This window comes from Lissotriton helveticus, chromosome 12 (assembly GCF_964261635.1).
Source record: "Lissotriton helveticus chromosome 12, aLisHel1.1, whole genome shotgun sequence".
Lineage (NCBI taxonomy): Eukaryota > Metazoa > Chordata > Amphibia > Caudata > Salamandridae > Lissotriton > Lissotriton helveticus.
This window is the reverse complement of record NC_136073.1, coordinates 546,108,257-546,131,694: the sequence shown is the minus strand read 5'-3', so window position 1 is coordinate 546,131,694 and position 23,438 is coordinate 546,108,257. Positions and strand designations below refer to the sequence as shown.

At 42.6% G+C, this 23,438-nt stretch overlaps 1 protein-coding gene across 2 annotated transcripts in view; it reads left to right on the top strand.

Annotated features, from left to right (window-relative positions):
* The window catches only part of DYNC1LI2 (dynein cytoplasmic 1 light intermediate chain 2), a 424,537-nt gene that overhangs the window by 351,509 nt on the left and 49,590 nt on the right, over window positions 1–23,438 (top strand). For both annotated transcript variants that reach the window (XM_078669984.1, XM_078669985.1), the window contains exon 12: window positions 13,430–13,558. In XM_078669984.1, the coding sequence (XP_078526110.1) occupies window positions 13,430–13,558 (129 nt within the window). The remainder of the gene's footprint in view (window positions 1–13,429; window positions 13,559–23,438) is intronic.

Below are 23,438 nucleotides of genomic sequence, written 5' to 3'. Positions count from 1 at the left end.
CCAGGGTGGGGTGGGGTCCCGGCCGCCGTGCAGCTACCAGCTTAATCGCGAAACCGAAAGCGATCGCGTTTAAAAAAACAAAGCCGCAAGTGGTGGTGTACGCACGCCCATATGCTTTCACTTATCGCGCCCGTGTCTGGGCACGATAATTGAACGCATGTGGCAGAAATGCGCGTAATAGACACCAATAGGCCAGGGGCGGAGCTATGCGCCCGCTTCTGGCCTATTGGTGTCCAGTTCACAAAACAACAAGCAGGGAAAGGCCAATCGCAGGCCGCAAATGGAAAATCACACGCACGAGCGTGTGGAATTTCCAGGTTCATTTGCAAAACCCAGACAAAAGGACTCTTGCTGCGCAGTGCAACGCAGGGAGCGATCCCTAAAAAGGATCAGCACCTAAGGGTTCTAAAACACAATTCTTGTATTAACTGCCAATAAAGTGAGACATGACATATTACCCATATCTTTGTCCTTTGCAGCTTTACATACAGTGACCGGGTCTATTACGGTGAACACATTCACACTGGTAAAAACAAACAAAAAGTCCCAAAAGAGAATTAATTTAATCTGGGGTCTAGGGGACTCTCCTGTTTGTAGGAGTACTGCCAAGCAGAATATGATATTTCTAGTATATTGTCAAAAAGGTTGGGTTGGAGCTGGTTAAATCATGGTTCTTGGTTAGGTTTTCTTATACCTGTAGCTTATTCCTGAATAATGGTACCTGTACATGCGTGCTTCTAGTGTCTCCTTAACAGCACACAACTTCTTAATGTAACAAGACCCTATCCTAAAACTAAAGTGGGAATGAGGGCAGTTGTAGCCGTTAATGTTACCTCACAACATTTGTGCTAAGTATTAAATCCTGTCTCCTCTGGAGACAGGCAAAAAGGCAAATTCACTACCATCAGAGGAGAGAATTCTTAGCCTGGAGGCGAGTCTGGCCAAATAAGCTGTATCTACTCATGTCTTGATCAGAACTGATGTCTAGTATGCATTTTTCCGACTAAGAAAACCTTTGATCCCCAGGAGCCACGGACAAGACACTACACTGGAGCATGATGGTGTGATAACCGTGCTGCTTTGTGCCCTTGTAGCTGAGATAAAGGTGATCATGTGCCCTACATTTTCAAGTGGTAACTGAGCGTGTGCTAGAGGTTGTACCACTGTGCACGGATGTCATTGAAGGAGGTAAAACGACCTCAATCAAGTTAAATGAGGAAACATCTATGGCGAGAGGCAGTAAGAAATGACATCAGACACCTCCACTGAGGGAAGAGCCACCGAAACGTAACACTATACTCAGAGTCTACTGGAAAAGCATCATTGTGCATCAGTGGTCCTGTGTAGTCCGTGTCCAGCACGCACTAAATAATCCATTATCTGCTGCATAAATTGACAAAATATTTGTTTCGAGAATAAAAAGCAAAGTTAAAAAATGTTTCACGTCCAGTTCAGCCATTCTTTGTAATGTGTTCACTATTAGCATCAACGCTATTCACTCAACGGCATTTAAACTTAAAAAGAATGTAAAAATACCATGCGGTTCTAAGAGTTCCTTTAACGGAATTATAAGCCACATAATTGGTCTTTCTTATCCGCGCACTTTAGTCAAATTGGCCACATAATTCGGTACTCCAATTTTGTAAAGCTGTCTTGGCAAAGCCGCATAACTATGGCGAGTGTGGCTATAACGAACAGGCATGACAAAGGTATCAACCCTCTGTACTGTGTGAAAACTAAGAGACCACATTGCCGGTTGCGGGCCTTAGGAAACCGAAAACACTGTGACAGACAGAACTGAGCTACGGGACAATATTTCTGTTGAAGCTTGCAAGACTGGCTGAGAAAATACCCGCGGTGCAAAACTTTCAGAGTCTGAAAATCTAGAAGTAGGTACTGCAGAAATAAATACAGATTACAGGCCTGGAAGAAAAAGCAGCATGTCATGTCAGGAGCAAACACGACCACAGGCCTAGCAGAAGCGGTCAGTACTCTCCAGGTGAGCAGCCGGATAGACATAGACAAAACTCGCAAGGCGAGAAATCCACCTTAAGAGGAAGCAACTCTTTAGGCCCGGTAGAACTACATTATACTTTACGGGCGGGGGACCTAAAAGAACAAGAAACGCTGCACAATACTCTGGGAAGGTTATCTACAATAATACTCAAGCTGAAAGCCCTGGAAAAATGAATATTCCAGATGAGCAGCCAAATAAATGGAAGTATGTCCAGATGAGGCCTTCGGAACTACTGGGAAGGTTTACGACGAAAGGGCTGCATAGCTGGAAGGAAATAATCAAAATGAGATAGCTCCATCACTTCTGGACAACCCTGCTCCAGGCGAGGGGCGTTCAGAACTAGAATGTAGAATAAAATCCAGCCGTACTGAACGACTATCCAGACCCGAGGCCTCCACAAATGGATTCAACAATGCACCTTGCGTTGATTAGCACAATGGCAACGTTACTAGGTCCACCTCCCACTCGGAGTACTACAACTACACTCGACAGAGCTGGCAAGACTCTCCTTTAATAAAAAGGAACTCTGTCCACAACTGGTTCCACACTAGATCTCTAAACGAACTTCACATCCACCCGGGTAAACCGTTCATCATTGATGAGGTATCCAATGCAGTTCCCTTTGCCCTGCTCCTCCCCATTTTCACAGAAGACCAGTCTATATTGGGCCTTGTTTTTCTCACCAGGCCCGCTTGTCATCTTCGCTCAACGCCACTTTGTTGTCCAACAGCAACCCCTTAGGCCTTGTCACACCTCCTCACGTACCTCCTCAACGATTCTAGCCAAGACATACCCACCCCGTCTATATAGACAGTCTTCTCATTCTGTCTCCCGGCAGGTCAACTGCATCGTTTCTACAGTATACCTCCGTACCTCAGAGGGGATTGGTGTCACTACAACGCTGTTTATAACAACGCATTCCGTTACATCGGAATTTTTACAACGCAGGATCCATTACATCGGATGCCATTACAACGCATGGCATTACATAGCAGATGCTATTACAACGCATGGCATTACATCGTAAGTATAGGTAAGTATACCTTTTTAAAAAAAAATGTAATTAAGTTAATTTAATTAATTTAATTTAATTAATTTAATTAAAATACATTTTAAAATAGTAATTATTTTTATTTAATAAATTTAAATCTATTTATTTAAATTAATTTTAATAAAAATTGTAATTAATTTTATTTAATTAATATAATTAAATTAATTTAATTTAAATATTTTTTTGATTGTAATTAAATTAAATTATTTAAAATAATGTATTTAATTTAATTATTTTAATTAAGAAATGTAATTAATATAATATAATTAATTTAATTTAACCTAAAAACACCCCTGTACCCCAAAACCCAAACCCTGCAACCTAAAAACACCCCTGTACCCCAAAACCCAAACCCTACCCTGAAACCTAAAAACACCCCTGTAACCTAAAAACACCCCTGTACCCCAAAACCCAAACCCTACCCTGAAACCTAAAAACACCCCTGTACCCCAAAACCCAAACCCTACCCTGAAACCTAAAAACACCCCTGTACCCCAAAACCCGAACCCTACCTTGAAACCTAAAAACACCCCTGTACCCCAAAACCCGAACCCTACCTTGAAACCTAAAACACCCCTGTACCCCAAAACCCAAACCCTACCCTGAAACCTAAAAACACCCCTGTACCCCAAAACCCAAACCCTACCCTGAAACCTAAAAACACCCCTGTACCCCAAAACCCAAACCCTACCCTGAAACCTAAAAACACCCCTGTACCCCAAAACCCAAACCCTACCCTGAAACCTAAAAACACCCCTGTACCCCAAAACCCTAAAACCTAAAAACACCCCTGTACCCCAAAACCCAAACCCTGTCCTAAAACCTAAAAATACCCAAACACCCCAAAACATATACCTCAGTACCCCAAAACATATACTCCTATACTCATACTTATTTAAAAAATTACTTAATTTATTAATTTTAATTTATAATATTTAAAAACATAAATAAATATTTTTATTTATTTTTATTTATAATTAATAATAATTAAATCAATTATATAATATTAAATAAAATAAATAAAAATTATATACTTACCAATACTTACGATGTAATGGTATGCGTTGTAATACCATCTGCTATGTAATGCCATGCGTTGTAATGGCATCCGATGTAATGGATCCTGCGTTGTAATAGCTGCGTTGTAACAGCATTACGACGTAAAAGTTGCGTTGTAAGTGATACACACCCTCAGAGGGGATCCCATCGCTCTACTGCCGCCGCTATTGCCTTGGGCTCTCGCTCTCCTTTCTCCCACTCTCCTGCGCGCTCGCCACCACTCTGAGCCAACCAAAGAGTGGGTACAGCAACTGGCGGGGACTAAGAGCTGTGCTTCACCTCGCCTCCCCCACCTGAGGGGTGTGGTTGGCAAAGGTGGGCACACTTCCCTTCCTCACTTGGTTTTCCCGCGGATTCTCCCACCCAAAGTGGGGGTGAGGACCGGTGGGGGCCAGTTGCTGGAAGCAGCAAATGGCTGGGGTACCTCACAAATGCGGCAAGTTTTTGACGCGTTCCCTTCGTGGACCCTGCCCATCCTGGGGATCCCTAAGAGCAGCAGGCTCGACCCAGGGGTCCAGAAACATGTTTGATGGTGGTAGCTGGTGAGCAGCCTCTCAGCCAGGACACTAGATTTAGGTCTTTTTTCAGGGGGCATCTCTAAGATGCCCTTTGAGTGCATTTTTCATTAAATCCCACGCTGGCATCAGTGTGAGTTTAATGTGCTGAGACGTTTGATACCAAACTTCCCAGTTTTCAGTAAATACATGGTGCTGTGGAGTTTGAAATGACAAACTCCCAGCAGCATATGCTCTTAATGGCAATACTGCACTTACGATGTCTAAGAATTGGTTTAGACACTGTAAGGGTGTAGGGCTCATGCACCTGTACCCTCATTTCTGGTATAATGCACCCAGCTAGAGGGTTGGCGTACCTATGCCAGGGCAGTGGGTTGTAGGCATGGCACACAGAGATGTGTGCCATGTTGACTTCACTTTGTTCCGCACCAAAACACACAGCCTGCAATGGCAGTGTGTGTGTGTGTGTGTGTAAAGGTACAGGACCTCTAAGGGTGGCAGAGTAAGTGTTGCAGCCGTTGGAGGCCTTCCCTGGCCACAGTGCCCTTGGTAGCTATGTTACCATTTACAAGGGACTTACATGTGGCCAAGGAGAGCCAATTGAGTTTTGAATCAATGCCGGTTAGGGAAAGAACATAAGCACTGGGTACCTGGTTGGCAGGAACCCAGGGTACGCTCAGTCATAGTACATCAACAGTTTGACAAAAAGTGGGGGTAACCATGCAAAAAGAGGGCACTTTCTTACAAGGAGCCGTAGAGATTGTCCCCAAATTGCAAAGGAATCAATGAGTTTATTCCAGGTTCTTCCTAATCAAAAACAAGACCGGTCAATGGAGACCAATACTGGATCTGAGAGATCTGAACAAGTTTCTAAAGAAAACAGACATTTCGCATGCTTACTTTGCTAAAAGGCCTCCTGATGATGCAGGAAGACAATTTTTTTTTTTACCTCCCTGGACCTTTGGGATGCATACTTCCACATATCCCTTCATTGAAAACCATAAAAGTACCTTTGATTCTCAGTAGTTGGTCAGCACTACCAATTCAAGGTGCTGCCTTTTGAACTCAAATCAGCACCCAGAATATTCACCAAATGGCTCGCATCAGGTGCCGCTTTCTCAGGAGAAAAGGTCACCAGTTGTTCCTCTATGTGGAACGACTGGTTAGTCAAAGCGCCATCCAGGGAAAGAGCAAAAGCTTCCACAAATGCTTGCCTCAATCTGTTCCGGATATTAGGTCTCACTTTGAGCAGGGAGAGGTTATTGGTGGACCCCAAACAAAGATCCAATTTCTGTGAGCAATATTCCGTTGGGAATAGCCTTTTCATAGACCGAAAGAGTGAGAAAGTTACAGACGGTGGCAAAGACTATTGCTGGAATACAATCAATTACAGTGAGGCAATACAACGTCCCTGACAGGCCTGATGGCATCACATATAGGTCCATTCCATGTTGCAGGCTTTGTATGAGGCCTGTTCAGCAAGATCTGAATTTGCAGTAGAAACAGGTAGACGGCTCATGGGAAGATATGGTCTGTGTCACAAGGCACTTGAAACAAACTTTAATTTGGCAGAGGATGCCAGTAAACCTAAAAGCAGGTCTTTCTTTCCTGCCAGTGGGTCCATGGACGGACGGGGAGCTGACTTGCAAGAGCTTTCAATCCAAGGCCTCTGGTCAAATGCAGAGAAGAGGTTCCACATCAATGTTTCAGACCTCCGCACCATAAGACTAGATTTAGAAGCGTTCCTCCCCAGATTGGCTGGTCAACCAGTCCTAGTCAGAACAGACAACACAACATCAATGTTGTACCTAGCCAAGCAAGGCTCAGCACGGTCCAAGATCCTTTCAGAAAAAGCTTAGCTGAGTGGAACTGGAATATTTCTCACAGGATATATATTGGAGTGGAAAATCTGCCAGGCTGTCAGAACGAGTAAGCAGATTTACTCAGTCTGCAATTGTTGGATTGTCATGAGTGGGAACTATAACAGAAACAGGTGGATTACAGTTTAATTCAGTGGGGTCACCCCACAATTGATCTATTTGCACCTCCGAACCACAGGAAATGCCTATGCTTCGCAAGCAGTTTTTGGCGTCCAGGGACGATGGGCAATGCTCTTTTGATCAGTTGGTCCAAGATATTTGCCTATGCCTTTCCTCCTTTTTCCCTGATCTCCGGGGTGTTGAAGGTGAAAATAGACCATTGCATTCTGATCCTCATTGCCCCAGTGTGTCCTTGCCAGTACTGGTACAGCAAGCTACTGTGGTTAGCAGCACGTCCAGCAGTTCCTTTAAAGATGCATCCCATGATATTGTCCAGAAATCATGGAGAGACTCTTCACCACAATCCCAAGTGTCTTGAATTTGACAGCATGGTACCCGACTACCTAGAATTTGGCCATTTGGCTCCATTGCAGGAGTGTAAACAGATTCTGGTGCAGGCTCAAGCTCCAGCCACTAGCGAGACGTACAATGCTAAATGGAAGCTTTTCTGTGTCTGATGCAGTAATAATGGTCATTCACTTAAGATAAAGCCTTCTCAGATCCTTCCATATTTGTTAAGGTTGGCAAAGAGTGGTCTCAAATATTCTTCAGTCAGGGTCTACCTGGCTGCAATCTTGAAATTCAGAAGAAATGACACTTCGACTTCTACTCTGTATTCCCAAAGGATCATTAAACAGTTTAGGGCTCTGCAGAGCATTTCCATCACTTCGACATCCTCCAGTTCATGGTGAGCGTAATACAGTCCTCAGCCATCTGGTGTTACCTCCTTTTGAGCCTATACAGAGAGCAGACTTGGAAAACAGAGCTACTCCTGACTCTGGCAACTGCTTGGAGAGTTGGAGAAATTCCGGCATTCATCATCTGAAAACTTCATTCACAATGGAAAAAGTGATACTCTGAACCAATCCTAAATTCATTCCTAAGGGACCCATTGACTTCCATTGTCGTTCTTAGATCCTTCTTTCCCAATGCATCTTCAACAGCAGAAAGATCATTACATTCTCTAGACTTGCTTAGATGTATCAAATTCTATATAGACAAAACAAAGAACATTCACATCAGACCAGCTATTTGTATCATTTGGTCTACCGTGAAAAGGTCCAGCCCTGTCCAAATAGGGGATAGCTCGTTGGCTCTCAACCCGTTTTGCTTTCTGTCATGCCAAAGCCAAGTGTCCTCTCCATGGAAAAGTGAGGGCACATTCTACCAGGAGCATTGCTTCAACTGCAGCACTCTATGCTGGGATGCCTTTGAATGACATCTGCCGTTCAGCCACTTGGAGGAGCAGGCACACATTCACAAAGAATTACTGCCTAGATGTGGACGCAGACGTTAATGCAGTTGTGGGATAGACAGTCCTGTGAAACCAGTTTCACTGAAAGGTGAGCCTGGTTCCCTCTTTGTTGTGTTTAATAATGTATACTGCTTATTATTCTGATTCAGGTATCTAAATATATAAAAACAAAATCCAACATTGGGGAATAAATTAGTTACTTACCTGTAACTCCAGTTGTCCAACATTGGTATCTTTTATATATTCACATGCGATCATCCCTCCTCCCCGGTCAGAGGCTCATCATATTTGTTCTCACACTTCGGTTTTGAAATCTGAGCCCTGGTGCCCTTTAGGAAGAATAGGAGATCTTATGCTTCCACCTCAATGGCTGAAGTTTTTTTTTTTCTCAAATGAGGTGAACATACTATGTCGTTTCAGACCCATAGTCATTGTACATTATATACTGTATGCTGTTTATTTTACACTGTATACTGCGATTTTAATTTACTGGGAATCCCCAACCCGACGACAGGGAATGATTCAAGCAGGTGAATCTATAAAAGATACCAATGTTGGAGAACAGGAGTCCCAGGTAAGTAACTTGTTTAATCTCCAACTATCTTTAACCCCTTAAGTGCTGCCGTCGGCCGTTGGTCGCGAGCACTACCTTCATAGTGCTGCGCACGTCCAACGGCCGACGCGTCCCCGCCCGTTTTGCGGAAGTACCGTACTGCTGCGAAGCCGCGGCAAACGGGTTAAATACCTGGATTTACGTAACCCATGGTAGGTCAACATCATTGCCAAGAATATTTAAGGTCTGGAATCTGTGTTGGATGCACAAAATATAAGTGTTTCCTTTGAATGAGAAACAATATCCCACTCAATGGAAACATCGGTCCATTCAATCTAATCCTCTCCAATCAGCAAAACAAATGTTATCCAACTTTGGTTTACTTTGCAAACTATTATTTACTGTATTGACTGCTAAACTGTACAAGCTGTCTACAGCAGTGAGATTTCCCACTGTGATCTTAAAGGAAGCGTTAGATTTCCAGTGTTTTATGTCATACTTTCATTGACATTGACTAAAAAATAAAAAGACCAGTAAGCGCCAGCTGAAAGACCATTTAACCTACTTAGTTGTTTTATGTACTCACACATTATTTCACTGCTTGGGAGACATTTTTGTTTGTGTGTACAACGTTGTTGGCTGCACTAAATCTTTATGCTGTTCATTTTTCAAACTGTCGGACAGATGATACCTCAGGGTCATCTCGTTGCTCAAAATGGGTCCAACTCTTGACAGCCTCAAATCTGTTTGCTAGAACAGCACAGAATATTGCGATGGTCAAACGAGGGAAGGAAAGGATGGGAGCAGTAGGGAAGGAGATCAAAGAGAAAAAAATATCATCAACACTCATTGCCACACCTGGGAACCAATAAATGCCCAATTCTTCCCCCCTCATATGAACTACCTGTAAAGGAAATTAACATCTGTGATTATGTGAATGCGTAGGACATGAACTTCTGTCCTTATCAATATGAATGGAGGTCACTTATGCAAGGAATGAAGATTATAAAATTTATAAGACACACCTCCTTCATATATATATATATATATATATTTATATATATAGCAACAGTGTCTTGTCACATGTATATTTTACATAATACAACTGTTATACCCACGATAAATATGTATACACCAGACTTCAACGGGTAAGAGAATGACACTGCACTCTATGAAACACCCACTGTTAAATGGCAAATATGAAAACATCATAATTATCCTTCTTTCCTTAAGCTCCGTAATCCTCCATAAGCACAAACATAAAGCAAAAGGAGTTTTCTCTTCTAAGGACAATATGCTGTTGAAATCCTCATGGCATGTGCATGAAATACGTAGTGTTTAAACGATTTATCATTTTTCAGTGCAGAATATGTTCCTCCAAATGGTCGTAACACCCAAAAATACTTTCTTGAGATAAGAACAGACAAAGTAGTTTACTCGTAGAAGCCCAAGAAATGTCAAGAGAAAGGTATCTGCAGAGCTCATCCACAACAAATGGAACAGTTTAGAGTGTCTCAGACAAAACACTAAAGACTCCTCACACAGAAAACGTGCAGAGAAAGACAATAGTAGATTAAAAAATAAGCAAGCTGCAGAGGCAATATAAAGACAACCGCACTGGACAAACAAGGCGGCCAGCAGAAACCGATTGATGCTGAAGCACCCTTACCGCACCAATACCACTAATAAAAATCAAAGCAGTGGGACATGCTGAAATCCTTGAATAATCTGCATCAGAGGGCTTTTTATATCCCTGCCCTTTCTTATCTCCAATCGGAAATCATAAGAGGCAGTGCACAGCCTCATGGGACATGTAGTTCCCTGACTGTCACCATTTCCTTAAGGATTGCAATATGGCGACACATCTTTGTATCGTTTTTTCCACCTGATATTTTTTTTTTATGTGTCTCTTTCTGTTGAGCCCACAGCAGCATTCCGGATATGAATAACATACCTGTATGTCCATGTGTGCACTGTGAGTGAGTGTGTGCATGTGTATGTGCTTGTAAATGGTGGGTGTATGGATGGATGCATGTTTGTGAATGAGTGTGCATACGGATGGGGGTGTGCGAGTGTGGGTGGAAGAGACATTTATTGTGTGTGCCAGCCCTGGCCCTGCTGCACATTATTGGTCATGACTGCTTGCCATCTTAGTTATTAATCATCGGTATCAAGGCAGGTCACTTGATTATAAAGGAAAATGTACTTTATAATAATTCTGAATCTCACTTTTAGGTGGTGATGTGCTGTGTTCAAGAATTAAGTGAAGGTGGAGGTCCATGATCAGAAAGAAGTAGCTTTTCCTCCACCTTAATGAGAGATTGGTCTACTCAAGTTATTTAGGTGCTTGGAGAGGTGGACAGAACTTTAGGAACCAGCAAAGAGATTGTTGTGATTATGGTTGAGCGATGAGAGCACCTACAAATTTAGAGGGAGTCAGGTGGGACTGGTAGATGGAGTGGGGAGTTGATATTCAGGGTCGGGAAAGGTTTGAGTTTCTGAATGTACAGGCATGGTGGCTCCTTGAGTTGAATGTCCACTACTAAACAAGTTTAACTCCTTGCAAGGCAAACTGTACTTTTAAAACTATGGTCAGAAAATTGGGTAGCGTTTCATATTTTTAGTAATAAATCTGTTAATTAAAATGCTTAGAAACAGTAGTATGAAGTGCTATATAAATACGCGTTGGCTGCTGGCAGCTTAATTCAGGATGAAACTGCCTGCTTTTTATCGATGGACGGATGTATGGAGAGCGCTTCTATTGATGGTTTGTGGTGCAGAGGTTGGTGATGTGAAATAGCCAGGGCAAGAGTATGTTTTCAATAGGTGTGCAGGTCCAAAGTATGGAACTGCCTGTGTCAGTTCTTTGACTTACAGCAGTGCAGTGGTGATGGGAGTGTCTGAGAGATGCCTGGAGGACCAGGAGATGGCCTGTTGGTGGACCTGCCCCCAGTTCTCCACATTATGACTGGTCAGTGAGTAAACTGGGCCCATGTAAGCACCAAATCCAAAGTGATGGAAGCATCCTGAGAGCGTAACCAAAGTCCTTCATGAACAGACCCTGGTAAAGTTACTGCGAAAGCTAACAAAAGCAAGCACAAGAGAGGCATAGGTGATTTTAACCTCCCAATCCAGAGTAATGGAAGATTTCTTCCTGAATTACACTAGATAGCAAATCACGTTGAGGGGAAAGTTACTTCTATAGATGAATTACTACTATGGACATATGTCTTTTTGCAACATATTTGCCTGTACATCAATCAAAATAGATGTATAAAAGCCACACTGTCAAATTTGTTGACTGAGTTGCTTTTGAAGCAGAATGTATGTGATTGTACAGTGGCATCCATGGTGTGACTGGGTGCTTAGATGGTAGGACAAAACCAGGTAAACTAAAGTATCAGTATTTAGAGTTCTTATATTGAAAATGTGGTCCTCCCTCCAGGAAGCAGTCCTGAAATTCCTTGACAAGGAGGTCCTCCCCACTAATTTGCTTGTTCAGGAGAGCGTGTGTAAAGCCTTAAGATGCAAAATTCAGCCGCACATACAGAAATAAAGGGAACTGTGATATTAATACTGGACAATTCCAGTGCGAGAGAGGCAGTGCTATGCAGTATAGGGATTAGTAAGGATGCAAGCATAAAGGGGAGTAAATTATTTCTGCTCTCTGGCAATAGTAAACACACACAATTAAAAAGACAAAAACTAAAGCAGAAAAATATTTCTAGCCACTCCATGTCGAATCATTCTTGTGGCACTACGCCAGGTTTAGTTGAAAAAGAAAGTCAAAGTACATATTCTTACTAGGGTATAGGCAGCAGAGACATTTCTGGTTGTGGTGTTCATCGGGGATTGCATGGCTGATACTGGTTGAATGCAGAGCCTGGTTCTGAAGATATTAGACTCTTTGTTGCTGGCCATTAGCCACTGCCCTGTTAGTGACAGGGGATAATGGGGATTTGGTCTGGGATTTAGAATAATTTTTCGTTCTTATGGGATAATTTTCTTCCCTTTTCCTTTAACGCCCAACCCCCTCCTTTTCCTGGCTCTTAGTTGACATCATATGTTTGCATTATGAGGTGTTATTTTTCCGAACTGGGATAATAGTATGGTCACTCCCCAATTTTAAGAGTGCAGAGGAGCTTTGTCTTAGAACTAAATCAAATGACTCCTTGTGTTTTGCCAGTAAAGATTATGAAACATAATCAAGTCGTGGTGAAGTGGATCTGTGAGCAGGGCTTTGTGGACACTTAGACAGGCGAGTGTATGAACAGGGTGAGAGTGATTACTTGCCAGTGTAGTGCGTGGATGCTGGAGAATTAAGAATTACAGTGGCTGATTTCGAAACTGAAAGACCAGGATGAAAATGAAGTACTTTTAAATCAGTCTCTCCACCACTATTTTTTTTTTTATATTGTCAATGCAGGAAAATATATTAGATTACTTATTACTGAATGCATTTTTTCCACTTGGAAAATAGTTAATTGAAATTGCATAGATCCAGTCCAACCACTCAATAGCATAGTTGTTGAACCCAAAGCTGTCTTCTTAAATAAAGAACCAGGTCAAGTAGCTTTTCAACTTTCACAATTGGGGGCATTTACTAGTTACATAAAATTGAGAACTTCAGTTTTAATTAGCATATTATTTGGAACATAAAGGTCTGGTGTTAGTCACCTACAATCATGTTATTACACTGATTAAGCAAGTCTTCAGCTGTCTGTAAATGCTTAAGTGGGTAGGTTGAATGCAAAGACAGTGGCATGAAACCTAATTCATAATGAAGTGACCCACACTGTTTAATATGGGGTTTAAATGCACACTCAGTTAATGGTGCTAAATTTCTTTAATGTGAGGAGTAAAAGAAAATGGTACATGCATGGTAATTTTACCTTTGTCAGGAAATCATATCTGATTAAGCTTTTGGGTGATATTTCCAGATGCAGCTGCAAGTGAAGGTGTGTTGGCAAGTTTCTTTAACAGTCTGTTGAGTAAAAAAACGGGCTCGCCTGGGAGTCCTGGAGCAGGAACGGTAGCAGGAGGAGTGCAGAACACAGCCAAAAAGTCTGGTAAGGCACACTGACTATAACACAGTTTTGACATATGCTCGTGCCTGTTTATCCTCATCTATTATGTTATACGGGTCTTCAAAAAACATTTTCCATCTGAAAAGTACATCATAAATTGCTATTCTGGTGGCTACCACTGCACACAGAGTTCTCCCTTTATGAATGCTCTTTTCAAGCTTCAGTCTGGTTCGAAATGTGATGATACATTAAGTGTACATTAATTCGGCACAATGGGATAAGAAAATAAGTTACTTCCCTGTAACTATGGTTATCCAGTATTGGAATCTCTCATAGATTCACATGCTTGAATCATTCCTTGTTGTCAAGATGAGAGTCTCTGCTATATCAAAATAGCAATGCACGGTTAACATAAACTAAAAATATAGGCCTAAGCCCGTTTCATTTTTATAACATTTCCCTATTGTTTTGTAAAAGAGACCAAACATAGGTTCTCTTGTAGGAAATTTCCTTATATAGTCATAAGCACTTGAATAGTCCCGACCATGTGCTGAGACCTTGGAGGACTTTTTTAGATTTATCTTCCTAAGTGGATATTTTTCGCCTTTCTTCAGGAAGGCCTGAAAAGACACTTAAGAGATAGAAAGACAATGCAGCCATCAATCTATGAAATGCTACTCGGATCTGAAGCCCGACAATGTTTTTTCAGGATCTTAGAACCAAGTTATTACAAAAAAACAAAGTTCAAAGTTATGGTGTCGGCGTTTCAAATTTGGAAACAAATCAATAAGAAATTTCATTTTCTGTCCAACTTGAGCTATTATACGCCTCTACTGAAGAATCCCTTATTACCTGGGATTTTCAGTGATACCGTCATGTACAGATGGAATAATTTGAACATTTGCTCATTAGGGTCTTTGTATCAAGATAAACAACTGGTTTCATTTGCCGAACTACAGAATAAATATGGACTCATTAGAGGTGACTTTTTTAAATTTCTGCAAATTCGTAGTTTTTTAGAATCAAAGAATCTATTAAATACAGAATCTATGAATAAAATAGATGTGATTGAAAGTTGCAGAAAAAAAGAGCGAATCGGTACAATATACCAAATGATGCTAAGCAGAATTGAAGACAACATAGATTTTTATGTAGATAAATGGCAAAGAAGTCTGGGTATCGAGAAGGTGGATATTGTTAGGTCTTTAGAGGTTGGCTGTAAGGTCATATTCAACTGATCATTCAAAAGTCAGCACTTTATGTCCATTTTTGATCTTTATTACACACCTTTAAAACTGTCTAAATGGAACGCACAGAAGGCTACTTCTTGCAGTCGATGTGGCCTCTTTGCTGCAGACTCGATCCACATGTTTTCTCATTGTCAGAAATTAATTCAATTTGTAACAAAAGTACAAGATTTTTTAAATCTGATTGTCGAATCAAATGTTGTTCTGTCACCTGAATTAGTCATTTTCGGAATTCAAGCTGAACAGATAGGGAATAGGACTTCTGAAGAAGAGGGTTTTTTATTTCTGGCTATGTCTGCATATAGATTCTGTATAACATCACGATGGTTAGACGCCGAGCCTCCGATATTTCACCATTGCCAATCTAAGCTGCTCAGTATCTATCGATTAGAAAATGCTGTTTACAAACTTAAAGGCCAGAAAAGAAAGATTTTTGGCCATAAATTATGGTCACCGATTTCAAACTGGATTTAAATATGACTATTCCTGTATCAAATTTTAAGTTACAATTTTTTTTTATCTCTCTCTCTGTCTAATGAGTTAATGTATTATGATGTTTCTATGTATTGCCTGTATTCCCCACTATGCAATGTTCCACTGCCAAAAAATCAATAAATATATAAAAAAAAAGAGATAGAAAGACAATAATGCAGCCTAATTAACTAGGCTACACTGGCCAGTACTTCATCTTGAAGTGAAAAAAGATAGCCAGCAAACTTAAATTTTGCAACTTTATGGAGTTTCATACACAGAGAAAACTCCCCTTTATAAAACACCTTTTTTCATGATAGAGATGAAAGGGTTGGACAGAAAAGCCCCATAGGATGCCGTTATATGTCTGAAAATAGAAGCTGTGCCATTAAAAGTCTCCAGAGACCGCCAGTATCCCATGATGCGCAGCCAGTGGCAGTTACTTCAGTTCTTTTTGAAGGAGTAGAGAAGTGAATGCCTATTCTAAGTTACAAATATGTCTGTTTATTCCACCGGGGAGGAGGAATGTCCAGAGGTACAGCAGTACTGGATCAATGTAGTATCGAGGATCCGTGTAGGGGTGGGGACTTTAGTAGATGCCAAACCAGGATAGTGTCTCCTGGGGCTGGCCCCTCAACCCAAGAAACGGAAAATGGTCAATTCATTGCTACAATTATCTCTGGTATTAGCCAAACGGAGGGTGGCTATATGCTGGATGAGTGTACGGGCCCCAACATTTCAAAGCTGGATAAGGGATGTGGGAGAATGGTCTCTTACAGAAGAACTGCATATGAAAACCTTCCGGAAGGATGAGAAGTTAGAGGAGGACATTGCAATCTGGAGAGAGTTATGCAGGGAGTTGTTAAACCCAACGGGAAATGGAAATGGTCAGGTCAATGGATCTGACAGCAGTGGCGAAATGTAAAGTTGGTAATTGTGCAACACCCTGGCAATGTAGGATGCTAGGTATCCAGCAGTGTCATAAATAAATACATAATTACGATGTGTGTCTAGGACTCAGAGGCAAACTGGAAGCATGCTGGATGGCGATATGTTGTTAAGCTCTATGTACGACCACTCCGTTATTGTGTGAAAAATGTAACAAAGTTTTTTTTTTTTTTTTTTTTTTTTTTTAAAGATGCGCTGTACCATTTCTCTGAAATGGAAAGGGCAGTTAGTTTGTACTAGTGCCTGTATCTCAGCTGAAGACCTTGCAACCTAGAGATAAAAAGTATTTCGGGCTGAGGTCAAGGGCACATTTTTCTGTAAAAGCATGGCTTTCATTCGGCTCAAAGTATCAAACCATATAAAGGAAACATTCAACGAAGGCCATAACGGTGCCTCCCTGAATGTGTGGGTCGCTGGCAGCAGTACTACTTGCATACAATAAGTAACCCTGGAACTTAGTGACGATATGCGATGCCTGGAAGCATCCCACAACAACCTTGATCATTCAGCATTAAGTAACTCCCATTCGAGCGCAACCTGAAAACTGGATTAATCACGGCAGCTGGGGAGCCTTTTAAATTACAGGATAAGTTAGCTACTGAACCATTACAAGCCCCGTGAAGCATAATATCTTGGTAAATGTGAGATCCCCTCAAAGAATTCTCGCAGTCTGTACTGCTGAAAAACACTTCAGTGTCCCTGCATTTACATTTATTCAGTAATTCCCAAGATTCATAGATGAATTCCCTACCCATTGCTTCATACCTGCCTACATGGTGGTGGTCTGGGCAATACTGAAACTGGAAATTTGTTAGTGGTAATGTTATATGGCCATGAATTAATCATTGTGTGGACGGTGACTCTGCCTCAGTGAAAGGTAATTGGTCTAATTTTTTAATGCGCAGCATTGTATATTTCGCATCCCTTTGTGCCATTGTTGTCTGCTTTTCAGTCAAATTATATGCAGAGAACAGAGACATAGTGTTGATATGTCGCCAGGACACATAACCAGAGCGCAGTGATTGTAGTATCCTTAATAACACAATAGGACGTAACTGTGATTGCCCATGTTGTAAGATGGACAGATCTTGTTCCATCATATCTATAGCAGAAGATACAATGTTGCCCAGTGAATACATTCTGAATGTCAGTGTGGTCATACATTGTTAACCAAAGCCTTTACAAAGTTAATTTTGTCAATTTCACTGAATCTCTCTGCAGCTTCCTGTTGAGAGATTTTCCAAATTTCATTATAAACAGCATATAAGAAGCGTTTCTGACGTGGCTTTCGGGGACGTAGTAAAAAATCCCTGAGATCCATGTTATCTGACAGTGGGGACAAGTATTGCTACACCTGTGACAGTGTTGAGGTGCTTAGCCAATCTAGGCATAACTTTTAATCCTGTATGATGTCACCACCCCCGGATGTTCTCGTACATTGCGTGAGTCGGGCCCCCGGATACTAAACCCTTCCGTGGCACCCTTGAATCTTGACTGAGACCTATTTGCGTTGATAGGCCAAACTAACCATCCCTTCCAAATGGGGTCTGTTGAATTGTTTGAAACTTTGTGCATGATGTCATAGAGTGCTCCCCCACCCTTTTCTGTATAATTTTGCCATCTCTCAAAGTGTGTTAGAGAGGGAATACAAGGTGTGTCTAGGTCCTTAATCTTGGTTTACCCAAGACAGGAAGTCTGTTTCTCAGTGTTGTTCAGGAAAATCATCTGTTGTGGTATAAGACATGCTCTAAATAGTGCCTCAGTTCCCTGAACCTGCCATTCGTTAGTACCCCGGATAGATTTTATGTCAATGGTGTCTTTCCATAAGTAGAACCCCTGTTCAGACAGTTGGGCAATGTAGGACGCTGAATATATCGGTTTTGTGTTAGTGAGCATATTTTTCTTTGCAGATGTAGGTGCAAATTTATAATAATATGAGTGTGTATGTGATGTATGAAACCCAGAAAAATCAGCAAACCTTTGTGAACTACCTTTCGGTAGTGTTGGGCAATATTCCCATTGGTGGTATGTGAAAACATTACGTGGTGCACTTGTTTTATGCAGAAAGTGATGACCATAATGTTGGTAACAATACATGGTATCAAAATCAGATGAGCCATCAAACATTTAATTTTTTGAAAAAGCTGCAGACAGTTCTAAACCAGACAACATATTATTAACAATTTCAAAATCCCAATTATCAGAATATATACTTGAGGTGATGATATCATTTAACCCCTTCGGCGCTGATGACAAAGGCAGCTCGTCATGGGCGTTACCTGCGCTACGCGGATGACGAGCTGGCTTTGTCATAAACAAGCCATTTTTTTTCAGCGCACAGCGGGAAAACGCGGTAGGGGTTAAAGAAATTTCGAATACATGTGGTATTTTTAAAAGTTCAGTGGGATCAAATACATCAAATGAAACTATCCCAAACTATTCGGCCAGGAGCTGGAACTGCTGTAATGTTCACATGGGACAGGTCTCTTTGTTCATGATGAGAAAACGTATGAGGTTTCAATACCAAGTTCACTTTTGATCCTACAGAGCGTTCTGGGAAATAGTGTCCATTCACGATCAAGGAAAGAACTGTCACTAAACCTATCCAGAGAAGTAGAAACTACACTATGGCTGGTTTACTGGTATACCAGCCACCAGGCCCATCCAAAGCTTTCAGGGAAGCGCTTGTTGAAACCGTCTGTACTTTGGCGGTCAATACTTCCAAATTTACTGTCCTGGGAGATCTTAATCTACATTTTGATAACCACCTAGATATGGATGTGGCCAATTTGATGGCGGATTTAGCGGCTTGTCAGCTTGATCAGTGTGTCTCTGGCCCCACACACTCGGCTGGTCACTTGTTGGACCCTGTTTTTACTAACATTTCGTCTCTCACGGTCCAACGGCTGGGCCCGATGGCTTGGTCGGACCATTTTTTGGTCCCTTTGTCTATACAGGGCATTGCACCTATGCGTAAATTGAACAACCCCCACTCTTTTAAACGCCCATGGCATAAGCTAAACTGGGATCAATTTCAAGTCCATCTTTCGTCCTCCGTTCCGTCGCTGCCGACGGACCCTGATAAGGACAATTCTGCCTTTTCAGATTGGATTAATCTGCCGTTGGATAAGCTGATCCTAGCTAAGTGGTCCCCCAATCGTATGTCTAAATCGAATCCATGGTACAACGAAAAATTAGCGCTGCTGCGAAAAATTTGTAAAAAATGCGAAAGGGCTTGGAGAAGAGACTTTGATCCTTTATTTAGAGATCGCTATCGAGAGGCAGTAAGGATCTACCACAAAGCTATTCATACTGAACGCACGGCTTTTTACACCAAGGAAATTAGTAACAGCACCAATCCCATGAAGAGTATCTTCTCCATTGTATCAGGCCTCAAAAATCAGAAGGGAGCTGGTGGTCCATTGATTACTTCAAGTAAGCAATGCGAGGAGCTTGCCTTGTTCTTTTCAAAAAAGGTGGAAGACATTTACAAAAGCTTGCCTACGGCCCAAACTGACTTCCTTGAGCCGACCAATAATGGTACGATGGCCACCGTAGAGCTTTTTCCTCAGATCCAACAGAACCGCTTACTTGCCCTCTGTGCTAAAATCAAGTCAGGCTCACTGACTGACCCACTGAAACCTGACCAATTCAGGATATTTCTGGCAATTATCTCTCCTCTTCTTGGTCAGGTGGTCAATAAATCGTTCAGTTCAGCTGTTTTGCCCATAGCATGGAAACAAGCCAATGTGTTACCATTGCCCAAAAAATCATCTTTGTATGCCAAAAAACCTGAACTTCAGGCCAATTTATTTTTTTTTGAAACTTTTTATTAATTTTATAAATACAAACACAAACAATTTGCAAGGAAAAAGAGAAAAAAAAGACAGCAATATAAACAACGTTGCATTACATGGTGTGAGCGGGAAGGTCAACCAATGAGCGTATGGTCTATCAAGAAAGAATCTCGCATGGGGGGGGGGGGGCAGAAGGAACAAAATGTATCCAATATACAGTAGTAAGTGGAGGAACCCTCGGGTTACGGGGATGTAGGTGCAACATCTGGGTCAGGGAGAGGGGGGGGAACATATATCGCCACGGTAAGTGTTCCACTGAGTCCATATCTTCCCCCATTTTCGGGGGGTACCCCGAGAAATATATACAGTTTTTTCCCTGAACATGCACCAGTCCATGTTTTGTTTCCATTGCCGAATCCCGGGTGGTCCCTGAGCGCCCCACAGTTGCGCAATGTCTCTTTTAGCGATCATATTGCCCAAGGTCACCCATCGAAGCTGCGAAACGGAGTAGTCGTTCGGTTCCCATACATTCAGCAAGCATCTCCTAGCTTCCGGCATCGATCGCACCCCCGTAACCTCACTCATCACCTCGTGCACACGGGTCCAGAATCGCACTACCTCAGGGCACTCCCAAATGATATGGAAAAAGGTGCCCAGGAGACCGCATCCACGCCGACACAAACCATCCACAGAAAAGCCCATGTGCACCAAACGGGGACCAGTCACATACACTCTATGTAGGATTTTAAGTTGCACAAATCTAAGGCGCGCCTGGATGGCCACCTCTTTAGGGGAGGAGATCGCCGCCTGCCAGTCCTCATCATCCAGCTCCAGCCCATCACCAATCCAGACCTCTCTAAGCCGAAGCAGGAGATCAGACCTGGAGTTGATCAACTTTTTATAAATAAGCGAAATCGTACTATCCAGAACATGTCCGTCCAGTACCCTGTCCTCAAGTGGGGACGACTCCGGAATCTCCACACCCGAAGGGAAGACCGAGAGCACCGCGTGGCGGACCTGCGCATACTTCAGGCCAATTTCATTGCTCCCCTGGCCTGCTAAGATCGTGGAGGCATATATTGACTCCATCCTTTCAGAGCACCTGACCATTAACAACACTCTAGATCCCTCGCAAAGCGGCTTTCGCCCCGGCCATGGCACTGAGTCGACGCTTCTGGCGGTGACAGAACACCTTTGGACAGCGTTGGATGCAGGACAGACCTCGGCACTGATCCTTTTGGATCTCAGTGCCGCGTTCGATACTGTGTCCCATGCCATCCTGCTACACCGTCTGGAAGAGGCTGGTATCGGCATCCTTGCATTGAAGTGGCTAGCGTCATTCCTCTCTGATAGGACCTATCAGGTGATTGCCCCTCGTTCTCTTCATCTACCTTTCCCATCAAGCACGGAGTACCACAGGGTTCCTCGCTGAGCCCTCTGCTCTTTAATTTGTATGTACAACCTCTGGCTGCAATTGCCAGGAGCAGAGGACTGAAGGTGGTCTCTTACGCCGACGACACTCCGCTGGTGGTAGCCCTTTCGAGCAACCCCAGGCACGACGCCGCTAAGTTTCAAGGTGATCTTGCGGTAGTTGCAGAATGGATGACCGCTAACTGCCTCCAACTGAATGCCAGCAAGTCGGAGGTGTTGCTGGTGGGAAGGGATCATGGGTTATGGAATGAATACTGGTGGCCCATGAATCTAGGCAACCCCCCTCCTCCTAAACAGGTGGTAAAGAACTTAGTGGTTTGGATGGGCTCCTCTCTTATTTTCCAGATTAAAACGAAGAAGGTGGCGGGCACCTGTTTTGGTTTATTACGCTGGCTGAAACCTATCTAGGTTTCTTTGATGCCCCGACCAGACAGATCATTATTCAAGGCTTGATTACATCTAGACTTGATTATGCAAACTCTCTGTACCTAGGGGCTAACAAGGCTGAAATACATAGGCTACAGAGAGTACAGAACCCGGCAGCAAGAGCTCTTCTGGGCCTGCGTAAAGTCTGTTCAGTGACCAGCTCAATTTGTTGCCTTTATTGGCTGCCTGTGGCTCAACGAATCGAGTTCAAGGCTCTTTCTATAGCCTTCAAGATCTTGAAACTGGCCTCCCCTAATATCCTGACAGATCTGCTCTCTTTTTATGTTCCTCCCTGTCAGCTTCGCTCCATGGGCCAACACCTGCTGGTGGTCCCTCGGGTCAGGAGAACCCGGGCCGGAGGCCGCTCCTTCCGGTACAGAGCGGCAATTCTTTGGAACTCTTTGCCACCCTATATTCGAGGTCTTGACAAATGGTCTGAATTTAGGAAAGCCGTTAAAACCTTTCTCTTTCCCGCTGTGTAGACTGCTTCCTGTGCTGATGTTGCCTATTTTGCTGTTAGCGCCGGGACGCCTCTTGGCTGGGACAGCTGTCGCGCTCTATAAATGATTTAAATAGAAATAGTATACCAGTGAATAACCATAGCTGTAGCCATGTTGAAACTAGATATGTCTTTTTCAGAAAAAATGTAGAAATCATGAAGTTGTTTTTTTGTGGGAAACTGGAGCTGGCGGTGACTCAGGTTCACTTGGATCCAGAGAAAATGTGTCAAAATCAACGAAGTAGCCAGATGCAGTTAGATTTATCTTTGGAAGCTCAGCAGGTTGTGTTGAACTGGCAGTTGTCTCCTGTAGTGGCATATTGATGTAGATGTCGGTGGTAGGCCGAATTGATATTTGTGTTTCACTTGAATTTTGTTGATGTTCAATTTCAATAGGAATGAGTTCCATTTCATTGTTGGTAACTCCATTACTACGAAATTTAGACTCTTCAAATGTTATAAGACTTTCTGTCTGAACTTTCTTTATGGTAGCGAGAGGAGAGCTGTGGCTACCCAGGAGTCCACGTTGGCCTGCTATTCAGAATCTGCCACATAGTGGGATTTGATCAGCTTAATGGAGACAAATCTCTTTTCTTTCTTGCTGGCAAGAGGCGGAAGAAGTACTGTTCTTGTTCCTTCAACAGCCAGGACAGGTACAGGCTTTCTGTATGATGGCCTAAATTCTTTCTTGAACACAATCTTTTCTCTGACCAGATCCCCGACTTTTGGGATCCAGGCAGGTCTTGCCGTTAGTGATTTCACTTCCCCAGTGGTGGTGCGTTATTTCACTTCCCCAGTGGTGGTGCGTTTTACTTGCACGTTGCTTTGTAGTGCCCAGAATTCATTAAGACAAACGTTTATCAATGTCAAAAGGTTTTTCATCTGCCACTGCGCTTTCATAATCAAGAACAGGTAGCCACATTCTGGTCCCAAATAGAACTTCATGAGGGGTGATGCCTCCCAGGGAACTTTGTGGCATATTATTTAGTGCCCTCTGGCCCCACACAGGTGATAGACCCAACTTACACCCGAACCGAATACCCAGGCTGACAAAAATTGCTTTAAGTCACAGTTTTTCCTCTCCAAGAACAAATTTCCCTCAG